At 39.1% G+C, this 15,126-nt stretch overlaps 1 protein-coding gene and 1 long non-coding RNA gene across 3 annotated transcripts; one reads left to right on the top strand and one right to left on the bottom strand.

Annotated features, from left to right (window-relative positions):
• Positions 1 to 4,569: 4,569 nt before the first annotated feature.
• On the top strand, positions 4,570 to 9,751 carry LOC103431794 (KH domain-containing protein At1g09660/At1g09670-like). Of its 2 annotated transcripts, none has more exons than XM_008369964.4 (8): positions 4,570 to 4,859; positions 5,099 to 5,209; positions 6,854 to 6,939; positions 7,114 to 7,253; positions 7,661 to 7,795; positions 7,883 to 7,999; positions 8,955 to 9,098; positions 9,172 to 9,751. In XM_008369964.4, exons 2-8 carry the CDS (start codon positions 5,112 to 5,114, stop codon positions 9,328 to 9,330), a joined length of 879 nt encoding a protein of 292 aa, XP_008368186.2. In that variant the 5' UTR covers positions 4,570 to 4,859; positions 5,099 to 5,111; the 3' UTR covers positions 9,331 to 9,751. The 2 variants fall into 2 exon arrangements, with proteins under 2 accessions (XP_008368186.2, XP_008368187.2); XM_008369965.4 differs by having other exon boundaries at positions 4,573 to 4,969.
• A 1,601-nt stretch (positions 9,752 to 11,352) lies between these two features.
• On the bottom strand, positions 11,353 to 14,091 carry LOC103425372 (uncharacterized). Its single transcript, XR_003769051.2, has 3 exons — positions 13,539 to 14,091; positions 12,405 to 12,666; positions 11,353 to 11,606 (listed from the first exon to the last, which is right to left on the bottom strand). It is a non-coding gene; the product is annotated as an uncharacterized lncRNA (long non-coding RNA).
• Positions 14,092 to 15,126: the final 1,035 nt, after the last annotated feature.

Raw genomic sequence — 15,126 nt, forward strand, 5'->3', positions numbered from 1 at the left:
CTCTAATCTCCTGTTTGAGACTCATCACTTCAGCCGCCAATGATTCAACTTGGCGGGTTCGAGCAAATAGGCGTTGGGCCATATTAGACACAGAACCTGCACACTGAACACTGAGAGCCAGCGAATCCTTAACAGCTAACTCATCAGACCGTTTGGAAAGTAGTCTGTTATCTTTGGGAGTGAGAAGGTTCCTGGCCACCACCGCAGCGGTCATATCATTCTTCATCACGGAATCCCCAACGGTAAGAGGACCAGTAGGGGAGACGAAGGATGGGCGCCATATGTTGTCTGGAGAAGGCGGGGCTGCCTCTTCAACAAGGTTCAAGTCAAAACGACGGTCGGAGGGGCCAGACATTTTCAAAGGTGTTGAAGAGAGAAGAGGTCGGACAAATCAAGATCTTAGAAGTGCAAGAATGAAGCTTCTACTGGTGGAGATTCAAGTGTGCTTTGGAACTTAATGCCAGCCTCTATAAAAATCTGCACTCGACGGAGCTTCAGAAATCGAAGAGGCGCCTGCTCAGAAATCGAAGAGGCGTTTGCTTTCTCAAAAGCTGGGCTGCTTAGAGATCACGAGGGTTGATCTCAGAAATCGAAGAGGCGTTTGCTTTCTCAAAAGTTGGGCTGCTCAAAGACCACGAAGGCCGATCTCAGAAATCGAAGAGGCGCTCGCTTTCTCAAAAGCTGGGCTCCCCAGAGACCACGAGGGCCGATCTCAGAAATCGAATAGGCACCTACTTTTCCAGCCTTGTCAGCACCCGTCACACGCACACTCAGCTTTGCGGAAATTATGGGCATTCTGTCGAAGACTTCTGGGGAAGTAGAAAACACATGAATCTTACTGTTCAATCACCCACTTCCCACACGCAACAATAGCTCATGGGTACCACAGATAACTTTGCCAAAGTTCTCTGCCAAAGTTGAGCACGTGAAGCTTGCAGCTCCCACTACATCGCTCTGACCAAGAAGGGTAAAAGAATAGCAAAGAACCAGCACTAACAAAGTTTAGACCCATAAATTTTGAAGGTCTAGCTACCATATTATTACCCACAAGGGTAAAGGAACAGTACCACTGCTGGATAATTGGAAAGTCCCTGTGTGTCAACCTCTGTGCTTCGTGGCAAGGTAGACTAGCAAACATGCCCAACCTTTACTCACATTCGAGAAAACACTCCCAATAAGATTGCTTGCTCCAAAATCGAAGAGGCACCGTCTTCCGAATCTCGAGAGCCAGACTTCCAACATGACTACTTTCTTAAAAATCGAAGAGAGGGTAAAGGAACAGTACCATTGCTGGATAATTGGAAAGTCCCTGTGTGTCAACCTCTGTGCTTCGTGGCAAGGTAGACTAGCAAACATGCCCAACCTTTACTCACATTCGAGAAAACACTCCCAACAAGATTGCTTGCTCCAAAATCGAAGAGGCACCGCCCTCCGAATCTCGAGAGCCAGACTCCCAACGTGATTACTTTCTCAAAAATCGAAGAGACACTGCTCCCCGAATCTTTGAGAGCCAGACCCCCAGCATGATTGCTTTCTCAAAAATCGATGAGGCATCGTTCTCCGAATCAATCGAAGAGGCGCTCGCTTTCTCAAAAGCTGGGCTGCTCAGAGACCACGAGGGCCGATCTCAGAAATCGAAGAGGCACCCACTTTTCTAGCCTTGTCAGCACCTGTCACACGCACACTCAGCTCTGCAGAAATTATGGGCATTCTGTCGAAGACTTCTGGTGAAGTAGAAAGCACATGAATCTTACTGTTCAATCACCCACTTCCCACACGCAACAATAGCTCATGGGTACCACAGATAACTTTGCCAAAGTTCTTTGCCAAAGTTGAGCACGTGAAGCTTGCAGCTCCCACTACATCGCTCTGACCAAGAAAGGTAAAAGAATAGCAAAGAAACAGCACTAACAAAGTTTAGACACATAAATTTTGAAGGTCTAGCTACCATATTATTACCCACAAGGGTAAAGGAACAGTACCACTGCTGGATAATTGGAAAGTCTCTGTGTGTCAACCTCTGTGCTTCGTGGCAAGGTAGACTAGCAAACATGCCCAACCTTTACTCACTTTCGAGAAAACACTCCCAACAAGATTGCTTGCTCCAAAATCGAAGAGACACCGTCCTCCGAATCTCGAGAGCCAGACTCCCAACATGACTACTTTCTCAAAAGCGAAGAGAGGGTAAAGGAACAGTACCATTGCTGGATAATTGGAAAGTCCCTGTGTGTCAACCTTTGTGCTTCGTGGCAAGGTAGACTAGCAAACATGCCCAACCTTTACTCACATTCGAGACAACACTCCCAACAGGATTGCTTGCTCCAAAATCGAAGAGGCACCGCCCTCCGAATCTTGAGAGCCAGACTCCCAACATGATTACTTCCTCAAAAATCGAAGAGACACTGCTCTCCGAATCTCGAGAGCCAGACCCCCAGCATGATTGCTTTCTCAAAAATCGAAGAGGCATCGTTCTCCGAATCTCGAGAGCCAGATACCACAGACCACTTTTTCAAAGTGCTCTGACAGAGTTAAAACATGTGAAACTAGCAGCTCCCACTACCGTGCTATGACCAAGCAGGGTAAAGGAATAGCATTACTACTTGTTGTTAGGGAGACTCCTATATATGTCGACCTCCATCCCCAACGGACAGGCAGACCTGCAAAAATGCTCAACCCTTCATCATATCTGAGAGGGCACTCCCAACGAAGCCTTTCGAAATATTCAGCTTTCTTTCCCCCCGATAATACCTCTGCAAACAAGCTATACTAGAGCAAGAATATCTCATATCATCAGGGTTAAAAGCAAGAGTATCCCATATCATGCTTTTTCCCTGTCTTTTCCTTTGGCCTTGTTTTTACCTGCAAGACAAGGAGAAAGAGAGCAATCAGTCAGCACTTGGAATCAAGCTTCCAGCCAGGAACTGACTGCCTGGAACCCCTTACCTGATTACTTACCTGGCATTGCTCTCGAGTACTCATCTTCAACATCTTATGTTTCCAGGGAAGATTCCGCATCTGCTTGAGGAACAGATAGGGCAAGTGCGAAGGATACAAGGAAGCATGTGGAGACAAGCGTAACAGCACACGTGCTGATACATCTATTACTCTGTCAAAAGCAAAAGTATCCCATATCAGCAGGGTGGAACGTACTCTAGATTTGATGGACTTGTTTTGACCCTCAAATTCTTCAGTCGGCCTTATACTCTGGAGGAAACCAGAAAACCCTCCAGCTCAGTTCAAGAATAAACCTGTGGAAAGTTACTTCTTCAAAAGCAAAAGTATCTCATATCATCTCTTCTCATTTTTCTTCTCTTTATCCTTCATGCTGCTGCAAGATGGGGAGAAGGTGAACAATCAGTCGGAGCTCTGATTGCTTACCTTGTCTGTCACCTCTTTCAGCAGACCCCCTAGCTCGGCGACTTGGGGGACTCCTACTACATGGTTTGTATCGCGCTTGACCAAGCCTGAGACTACAAGTAAGCTTCAAGTGAAATTGATACATTACCTTGTGCATCTCCACCAGTTAAAGATACCACCCCTGGATGGAGGAAGAGTACTTCCAGAGAAGATGCCACATCTACCTATGAGACAGATAAGGCAAGTCAAGACGACAACACACTCCGATACTTAGAAGTTTCGTGATTACGAGATCATTCTCCCACAATATTTCCTAATGTCATTTGTACTAAATCATTCACTTGTACTCACTAAAGGAGAGCTTGAACCTATGTACTTGTGTAAACCCTTCACAATTAATGAGAACTCTTCTATTCCGTGGACGTAGCCAATCTGGGTGAACCACGTACATCTTGTGTTTGCTTTCCTATCTCTATCCATTTATATACTTATCCATACTAATGACCGGAGCAATCTAGCGAAGACCACAAAAAGCGACCGTTTTCGCTACCTAGGATTTATCTTGCAAGAGCACGGAGAATTAGACAGAGATCTCCACCATAGAATACGAGATGGATGGATGAAGTGTAAGAGTGCATCCGGCATGTTGTGTGACCGTCGTAGGCCACTGAAGCTCAAGGGAAAATTTTATAGGACGGCAATAAGGCCAGCGATGTTGTATGGCACAGAATGTTGGGCGGTGAAGCATCAACACGTACACAAAATGGGTGTAGCGGAGATGAGGATGCTTCGTGGGATGTGTGGGCACACGAGAAAGGATAAGATTGGGAATGAGGATATCCGAGGTAAAGTAGGAGTAGCCGAAATTGTAGGAAATATGAGAGAAAATCGGCTCCGATGATTTGGACATGTGCAAAGAAGGCCGACTGACGCTCCGGTTCGAAGATGTGACTACGGGACAGAGGTTCAGGGCTAAAGGGGTAGAGGAAGACCTAGGAAAACTTTGGAAGAGACTCTAAGAAAAGACTTAGAGTACTTGGATCTAACGGAGGACATGACACAAAACCGAGCGCAATGGCGTTCTAGGATTCATATAGCCGACCCCACTTAGTGGGAAAAGGCTTTGTTGTTGTTGTTGTTGTTGTTGTTCCATTTCTTTTTCAAATACCTTAACAATTATATTATAACACTGGTATATCGAACCGTCTTTCCAACAGATTAAAAATCTCTCCAAAGTCCGGGGGTTGTAAAGCATGCCCACCGCAACGTGCGGCAGCAGATGAGGTCGAAGGCACAACAAAAATAATACAGCAGTGGCTAGTGAGTGGTACTTGGTCAGCAGCAAAAGGATATAAATACAAGGAAGGGATCATTGAGACTGATGATGTAGTAGGGATTTTGCCTCTTTGTTCACTCTCTCGCACCAACCCCCACCTCTAATAAGGGGCAGAAAAGATTTGAATCTCTCTGCCCCCACCTCCCTCGTCTCTCCTTCCCGTCCGGTAAGCCTCTCTCTCTGTAAGTACATGGTATTTTTTTTCTTGCTGGGTTGTGTGTTGTTCTAGTGGGTGCTGCGTGTCTTCTTCAAAGTGGGTTCAATTTTCTTGTGAAGGTATTGCTTTATCGGTGTTTTTCTCAACTGGGTTTTGCTCATTTGACCTTTATATAGTGATATGCCATTTTTCTGCGTTTTCTGAAGTGGTTTTGTTCATTTGTTTTGTGGGTTCTTTGACATGTACAGTAGTCCCTGTGTTATGGGAGAGAGAATCCCTCCTAGAAGTTACTTCCAGTACCCACCTCCTGGAGTCCATGCTTCTCCACTCAGGTCTTCTCTCCCTGCAGATCGAGAGAGGTCAGTAATTTGCTTAATTTTTAATGTTTTACCTGTTAATTCATGTCATTTCGTTTCCTTGTTGATAGTTTATCAGTGATATGTGTAGCTGGTGGTTCCATACTTGACGTTTTCTGTCGTGTGAGTGGTGGTTTTATCATTAATACATTATACATTGATGGCTGTTCTTCATTTTGTCTTTCTTAGAAAGTACTTTAGTTTTCAAGGGATTATGTGTTTTATCCCATACATGTGGCTGTCCTATGCTTTTCTGATGTATTTGGGTTTCAGTCCTTATATTTCCTCTAGTATCTTTAGTAGGATTAAGATTGTACTGCACTATGAACTTTCGAGTCCTCGAGCATGCTCCATGAGTTTTTGGGAGTTAATTACATAAACCCCATTTGATTTTCAGTTTCAGATGGAAAAATATTTAAAGGGAACTAGTAAATGATTTCATATTTGGGAGATTGTTCTTGCAGACATTTCACTTTACCTTGTAATTTAACTACTTTTTTTTTTATTCCTGAAGTGTGATAAATTGTATCTAGATTGCCGGTTTCTTTTACTGTTCAAGAAAAAATGTTTATGTTTTTATAGATATGTCTTGTGAAGGAATTTCGGACTTTATTTGAAGTAGAAATATTGTTTAAACGCCATAAATAGTCAATTTGTTTTACCAATCATGAAAAAGATTGATTGCTACTTCGTACGTGCGTTTGGGAAGTTGATTTTGATACATTTCATACAAAATTGACTTCTTTTTTTTTGTAAATGCCATTAATTGATCTATATAGGCAGCGAACCCCATTGAATATCGAACAAAGTAATCCTCAGGAACTTGTTAACATGGATAAGCTTCAAAGGGTAATTTTAGTGCTTGCAAATTGGGATTTAACCAGACAAGTTCTTATTTCACTTCACATCCGCTGCTTTCATATCATACATTGTGCTTTTCTAAATATTGAATCAAAGCATAAAAGGAAAAAGACAAACCCACTCATTCTTTTGTTGCGATCATGCTTTTCAGTGGAAAAGTGTTATTAGCATGGCAGGTGAAAGTCGTGAGACATAGTTTTAAACCTACTTTCATGCTCACCTGCTTTTTCTCTGATCTTTTAAGTGGAACCCAAATCACTGTCGTTGTTATGCTTATTGCCGTTGTTATGCTCACCTGCTTTTTTACTGTTGGGAGGGAGTGGAGTTTGGGGACAAATTTCAATCACAGTCTTTATTGTGTCTTTTCGTTTTGCTGTTCTTTTACAGGCTGGAGGGGCTGCTTTTATCCTTTTAGTCATATTAATGTTCTTTATTATGTTGGCTTCCAGTCACCTTGTCCATTGTAATGATGTTCGTACTTTTCTCAATCATTGATGCACATCTCACTTCATGCATACAAGTGAAGATGAAGTGACGATGTTTGAGCATGCTGCTCATTCCCTTTGAAATCGTGACCATTTTCCAGTAATACTTCAATTGAGTTTGTAAAAAGAATCATTCAAACAACGTTGTGATTTCTGCATATATGATATAACATGAATATTCTTTCTCGAATTACATTAATACACTTCACTTTTGGAATGTCAACTAGTAGGGGGCACTACATAATACTGCTTTTTGAAGTATGCTAGGAGTTGACACATGATTTGGCTGGTGTAATGGCAGATATTTGGCTGAACTACTGGCAGAGAAGCAAAAGTTGGGACCATTCCTGCAAATATTTCCCCTATGTAGTAGACTTCTAAATCATGGTTAGATGAAATTTCTATCTAATGTTTTTCCCCTATGTAGCCCACTTCTAAATTTATGTCGCATTAAATTTTGTTCTCTCTTGTGAACTAACTTTTTTTGTTGTTGAAAATAAGTTTTGACCGCCTTTTTATCTTTTAACCCATAAACAATATACTTTTTTGATGCCATGACAGAGATCAGACGAGTATCAGGCTTCAATCAAACTCTTGCAGATCATGAGAGATTTGAGCATGACAGTCCATTTAGGTCATTAAGTCAAAACGCGAACGGTAGACCAATGGATTTGGAGGGATGGCCAGGAATACACATGGAGGTAATGGTAGTTATAGATGTAGGCTATGCGTATTTTGTAATTTGTTTGACTTTTTTCCAGAGTATTAAAAGCATACAAGGGCTTAGTATTTTCTTGCATGTGTGACAGTATAACCTTCATTTCTTGAAATGTAAGATGAGATTTTGAATTTTTATGCATGTTTGAGAAGCCTGTGAGACACAATGCCAGAGCTGTAGTCCAGTTTGTAATGTTTTGGTGGCCATCCAAGCACAAATTCCAATATGTTACTGTTGAAACAACTCTACCATTCGTAGTTCAATCATCTACCCGTAGTTGAATAATACTCTTTGATGGTGTATGATTTAGTGGGAAGAGAGTTTAGGTTTTGCTCATGTCTGATGTTGTTTGTATGTGTGAATCTTCATTCATGATAATTTCTCCTATAGGACAATGGACATATCCAGAGAATGGCCCCGTTCCAATCTCCTTCTATGGGCTGGCCTGGGGCGCAAGGAATTCCAGCCACCCCTATTGTAAAGAGAGTTATTAGACTTGATGTTCCGGTTGACAAATATCCACATGTAAGAAAGGAAGGGGTTATGATTTGTATAGAGTTGATTTTCAACATTTTTGTTTTAATTAACAATTTTTCACTCCCAACTTGGCAGTACAATTTTGTTGGCCGAATTTTGGGACCACGTGGGAACTCCTTAAAAAGAGTTGAAGCCATGACAGAGTGTAGGGTGTACATCCGAGGCCGGGGCTCTGTGAAGGATTCTGTAAAGGTAGTGTTAATATTTTTTGGAGTAGTTAGTTGGCAATGGCATGGTTGCATGAAAATTTAATTCTAAATTTGCTCATCCATATTTGTTTTAGAGGCATCAATCCATGCATTCTACAAAAGATATTTTTTTCTGATTTACGGTGGAGTTTGGCTCGTTAAAACTAAGTTCGTAGATATCTTATTTTTTTGTCTGCAACCTGCAAACTTCTAAACAAGGACATATCAAATTGTAGGCGATGGCATAGATAGCTCTTATCCATGTTCATCTAGTGGCGATGTGTGTTTCCTTTTTAGTTTTTACGTATTTCAATGCTAACAATGCTCATGAAGTTTTCAAATATGGGAATCGTAGCGAATCAATTAGAAACTTAGAAATAATTTCTTGTTCTGATTACGGTTGTCGATTACGGTTGTCATTAGATATATTGCATTGTTGTTTTGGTAGGTTAGATGTATATATTTATTGTTGTTGGTTGAAGTCAAAAGATAGTACAGTGAAACCTCATCACAGTGATACTCTATATAGTAATAATCTCCATTTAATCATGAAAAAAGTTCATACTGCAACTCACTGCAAACAGCTTGATCTATCGAAAATGACGTAGATGGAGATAGCTAGGAAATTACTGATTTTCTTATCATCCTCAGCTGGGATGGGGTTTTACGTGATTATTCTTGTACATCTTATCTTTAATTTGCTTGCCTAACATTTTATCCTTATATTTTTGTGGTCTCAACATTTGAATGACAAATAAGTTGGACATTTTCTGAATGGCATTGTGTGCTAAAAATGGAAGGCGGTGTATCGATTTTCAAACTTCATTGAAGAGTTATTTGTTTGAAAAATACTCATGTATCCTTGTCAAATTTTAGGTTTCAGTGATATCATTTGGCTCCTTACATATTTGTACTGATTCTGATTTTCATGATGCGCCGTCTACATTGTTTTTATTCAGGAAGAGAAATTAAAAGATAAGCCTGGATATGAACATCTTAATGAGCCGTTGCATGTGTTGGTGGAGGCTGAATTTCCGGAGGATATAATCAACGCTCGGTTGGATCATGCAGTGGCAATTCTAGAGAACCTTCTGAAGCCTGTGGTATGAATAGTATCGATCATGTAGTTTTGACTCAATTCATTTTCTTGGACAAGTTTTAACCCGTCTCTTGCAGGACGAGTCCTTCGATCACTATAAGAAGCAACAACTTAGAGAATTGGCTTTGCTAAACGGTACACTGAGGGAAGAGAGCCCTAGTATGAGCCCAAGTCTAAGCCCGAGCCTGTCGCCATTCAACAGCACAGGGATGAAACGAGCAAAGACAGGAAAATAATAAAATCCTCAAAATATGCTGATCGCGAGTAGTTTAATCGCAGAAACATCCACATCTGACTTGTCGAAGGTTTGACTTCCAACACATTGGGAGGCATTGTTGACAAACTGATGAACTGATTTCGAGCCCTTCTTCCAGCCTCTCAGACGGGTCAACAGCTTCTTTAGATCCGTTCGACATGCCTTCAACGTCCACGGTAATATATTCTTTCGTGTGTTATCCCATTGATAGCGAACACATTACTATTCTTTAGTTATATTGCAGCTTATAGCCTCTAGCTTGTAGGCCGTCGTTTGAATCTCTGTGATCATATTCCAGTATCTTGTACAAGGCAAAATGCTACTCATTGACTAGTTTTAATTTTGTTTTTGTGTGCATATATTGTGCAATTGTTTGCAATAAAAATAAAATGTTCAGATGAGTTTCTAATTAGTGCTACTATGTTTTGGCTTCACTATATTCACTTTTCCCCATTAGCATTGTCAACGTTACGTTGCAAGTGGTGGATTATTTTGATAGATATAACCCTTTTTTTTAACTCACTGTGTCTCGAGTTCAAACTCTCTCCTTTTTCCTTAGTGTAGCTTATGTTAGTGATATCATTTGTAATAAAAGTACATTTCATTTATGTTAAGGAATAGAAAGAAATTTATACAACAAATGACGCTTTACCGCAGTTGCCAAGCAAGTGCACTATGGTGCAGGTTCGATTCCTAGAGAATCCCCTTTCCCCTAACAACCAACTACATAACCCACTAACAGTATTGTTTGTAAAAAAAGGAATGAAATTCATACATATTTACTTGAAATGGGAAGAGAGAACGAGAATTGAATAAAGTATTTCACCTAATCAGTCCAATTCATGGGTTTTTCCAAGTATTTAAATTATGGTTTGTAATGTCGAATTCATTTGTCCTTTTCACGGCTAATAAGGTAGGAACTATCAACCCATTTGAGTCCCATCTCAACAACGACAACGCTAATTGCAAACCAAACCTTCCATTATTTCATATGTACACAATCTGTTCACATATGTGCTACTGTGACACTCATCTACAACACATGAACAACGGACTCGACTTTTCTTTCGGGTGCTCATCAAGCATCGTTGGAGGCAGTGTTCAGTCACAGAAACAGGGTTTTGAATGAACAGTTTCCGCACCTTCTTCGGTCTTTACTTTAAAGACAAGGCAACGGGCAATATAAGCTTAGAGATACCTTTAGATCATAAGACATAGAAAGGGAGAGACTGGAGTGGGCAGGAGGAAACATCAAGACAACTATATATGAGTTCTAAAACAGAAATTACGGGTTCGAAGGTCCTACATGAACATCCACAGCTCCCTTCCAAACTAAAATAGCAAAATTCTACAATCCGTTCAAAAAGTTCAAGAACAAACCACAACTGAATTATTGTTCCAAAAGTAAGGCAGCATAAGCCCCCAAATTTTGGGTAAAGAACAGATACAACACACAGAATGCATTGCTAAAACATGGACAACTGCGCTGGTAATAATTCAAAAATAATAAAAAGATGTCTCTACGTTATAAATACTTGGCTCCAACCTGCCTAGTATCTGATTTCCCCTACAAGTAAACAGGATCATAATGGAACTCATGAAATGATCGCACGGAAAGCATACCGCTGTGCTGGTAAGTGGCAAATCATCTGTAAGATAAAAAGATTTGCCCGAAATCTTGTAATATCAAATTTTTCTAAAAGAAGATCAACATGAAAATCAAACAATGACAAAAAGAAAACAAGTAGCTTTGAAACATTAGAAATGATACCCCTATCTAGATCCAGATAACTAGGTTCTCAATAGTTTTTGTATTGAGAAAGACAGCCTGACCCCGCAAATTGTACTGCCGTCATTTTCATATAACCTCGACAATGAACCCTTCAAAAGTTAACCAACTGAAAGCAGATGGCGCTAATGGCTTACTAGACTTACGGTTGCCTTAAATCATATCAACATTCAAGCAACTTACTAAGACTTTGATGTCAATCAAGCAGGTGAATTCAAAATCAAGGTCATTTATACACACTGATTGTGAACCTCAGTGTTCCATGTGAAATAGTATCCTTTCTTTAGCTCAAATATGGTATGATATCATACTAAAAAACAAAACGCAATACAAAAGGATAAGATTACATTTGAAGATATGATTACAAATGTCACAATTTGACAGAAATTATCTAACCTCAACCCCAGACACCAAACTTCCATCCTGGTTAGGAGACTGAGTTTTTCAAACACAAAATCCTTTCCACCCTGCAAAAACAAAGAAGAAAATTCCCTCATTAGGAAATAATTCATCAACCAATAATCATATAGATAGAAGTAACCGTATGGAGAAATACCATAAACCGACTGACTTTCCAAACTTAACCAGGATACAGTAAGCGATGGATATCTCAAGGATTTGATAAATACTCGCAAATTTTTATTTTATTTTTTGGTAAAAATGCTCGCAAAATTTTTGGTAGATCATCTACATAAATTAGAGTATGATCAAGATTCAAAACACAAGCAAAAAGGAAAATGATACTCAAAAAACCATCAGAGTCTAGATTTCTAAATGAAAACAAGGGAAGATTAGAAACTGATATTATCTCACTTTATAATGATCCATATAGGCTTCTGTACACAAAGTGGTCTTTCCCTTTTACGATACACTATTAATAACTCTTACTCTTCCCTAAACACATCTTTAGAATTCCCACTATACCGTTGGTGTTCCTATAAAAGATTGATGTCAATTTTGATATCTTTAAAAGCATCTACAATGGGAGATGCAAAATGTCTTGGGGGGTGTGCATTTCACAGTTCTTGTTGGCCAGAAAGCCCTCCAATCGGTGAATTTTAAGGGGTTGTAAAATAATACCCATCTTGCTGGAAATTGTAAGTACAAATGTAAATTTGCATCTCTCAATTAAAATGCTCTAAGTAGTTTCTTAGTATTCTGACACCCTACTAATTACAGAGTAGAAAATCTAAAACAATTTTCAAAAGAAGGAAATAACAGTTTGCACATTGAAAAGAAGAAGAAAAAAAGGCTAGGAGGCACACCTTGAATATAAACGCACAGTACATCAATCCCGAAGACCGAGTTCGAGCTCAAGCTCATCATCCTCTTCAAACAACTTCAAAAGCCGAGCATACTGTTCTTCTCGTTTCTTCTTTTGCCATAGCTTGAAAAGGAAAAAGGAGAACAACGCAACTACTACAAGTCCAAGGAATATGATGAACAATGTAGACCCAGTGTGGCTGGAAGTAGAACGACTCTCAGATTTTTTACCATCTTTGGAACTTGATGAATCATCAGAAAAGCCTGAACGAAAAGGACCAAAAGTTAATAGATCTTATCATGGTAACATGAGAAAAAATTAATCATATACATATCACATCATCAAGAAGCATCACATCTCATTCCTTCATCTGTTCATCTAATTCCCTCATGTCACATAAAGGCGCGTTCTACGAGAAGCAAGGATCTAGTCTATCGTAAGGTCGAATTTCAAGACTTAAAAGTTATAGAACAATTAAATCATGCGATGCTTGCGGGGTGCTTCACCGCCAAGAATCTTAAAACATAATTAATTTGCAGCTACCAAAGCAAGTACTCAAACTTGAGATGTTGCAAAATATGTACATTTTCTCTTTTGTTCATTTTTCAAAGGTTCTAAAGCCACACCTACACTCGACCACAGATTTCCGCTAAGATTACATTCGAAAATCCAGCTACGATACTTGGATTCCATAAAAACAGATAACCCAGATACACAATCCACTTCAAAGTTGGCAACAAGAAAGTACATAACAAGACAATGTTCCAAAAAGAAAACCAAAGTTCGGATTTTTTTTCTTAATCTCAAATTTCAAATTTAAACATAAGCATTTCCTTTTGCGGGGAAACCAAATCAGGACAAGATTAAACAAACAATGACTAACTTGGGTTTGGTTAAGGTAGGTTTTTAGCTAATTAAAAACAGAAAAAACACAAATTTGGAACTTTCTTTTTCTCAGAAACCAAACAAGTGATTTGAAACGGACCCAGAAAGCAACAAACAGAGATAATTCAATTACCAAATATACTAGCAAAATAATCCAATAAATTAAGTAAAATTCGTTTGCTTTGTGATATACAAAACAAATATATATATAAATCAACATAATTAATGCATAATTATTTTGAAATTGAACCTGGAAAGAATTGCAGAGAAATTGAAGCGAATAATAGAAACAAAGTCGGCGATCTGCAACCAGAAAATTCACTCATCTCTCCAAAACTCTGCGTCTCTGAAACTTTCGCCTTCTCAAAGTTTGGAGAGATCGCTCCTCTTTCACGCAACCACGCTTTTCGTGTTTTTTTTCTTTATTTTTTATTTTTTATTTTTTTAATTTGAATAACAACAAAAATATTGTTTTCTTTCAGTACGATCCACGTATTTTCCATATTACTAGTTGCACCATGTTCGAATCTTTTTTATCCTGACTTGAGACACGATGATGCCAAACCAGAGTTTGTCAACTTTATTGAGCATATGCGTCCAGTTGTTCAACACCAAAAATCCGGTAACATAATTGTTAGTGTAATTTAAAAACTAATTAGTAATTCATAATATCCTTTTAACATAAAATTAATTATTATTTATCATGATGCTAATTCAAGTGATTGTTAGTCAGTGCTTGCAAGTTGTGTATAACTGTATCATATGAACACCAGAATTTGGATTTTGCTCCCCATAAAATCTTGTGGGTTGTGTCCCAAAGGTTCGGTGGATCTTAACCTACCACTACAACAAAGGCATGTACATGTACATGAAGAATCATGACGTTGTATTGGAAAGCAACAGGCCTTACATGGACAACCCAATCAACGTAAGCACTGACTAAGCACCCTTAAATTCAAATATTTACAAATATGCTAATTAATTATTGAACCTTTTTCAATTCTACTCTCAAAGACATGACTTAAAAATCCGATTTGGAGATTACGGGATACTAAGGGCCCAACATGAAATAATTAAAAATCCAATTTTGTGTTGGCCCCTTAGTATCCCGTAATCTCCAAATCGGATTTGTAAGCCATGTCTTTGAAAGTAGAATTGAAAAAGGTTCAATAATTTAACTATCATATTTGTAAATATTTGAATTTAAAGGTGTTTGGTTAGTTCTTACGTTGATTGGGTTGTCCATATAAGCTCAGTCCCTTTTCAATACAACATTATGATTCTTCATGTACAGTAGTGCGTCCAATATATGGTTGGACTTGTGTTTGATTAGTTGTTACGTTGATTGGGTTGTCCAGATAAGCCCAGTCGCTTTTCAATACAACATCATGATTCTTCATGTACAGTAGTGCGTCCAACATATGGTTGGACTTTGTCATAGTGGTAGGTCAAGGTCCTCTTCTTTAGGCGCGGATGAACCCTAGGGTCACAATCCACAAGGTGTTGTGGGGAGAGCAAAAGCCAGATTCATGTGTTCATGTGGTACATGTAAGCACTAAATTGTCCATCACTAATTTGAATTGACATCATGTTTTATAAATAACTAATTTTATGTTAAAATAATATTATGGTTACTGATTAGTTTCTAAATTGCACTAATAATTATATTACTTACTAGCTTCTTGGTGTCAAAACAACTGGATGCATATGCTCAATGCGGTTGACGAACTCTGGCTGAGTTTGGGTGTCATTCCATGATATAGAATTCGTGATTGCTCTACTACTAGTAAGTTTTGTATCCAAGTAGTTTATGGGCCATTAGCTAGCTCTTAGCTCTA

Source organism: Malus domestica, chromosome 15 (genome assembly GCF_042453785.1).
Source record: "Malus domestica chromosome 15, GDT2T_hap1".
Lineage (NCBI taxonomy): Eukaryota > Viridiplantae > Streptophyta > Magnoliopsida > Rosales > Rosaceae > Malus > Malus domestica.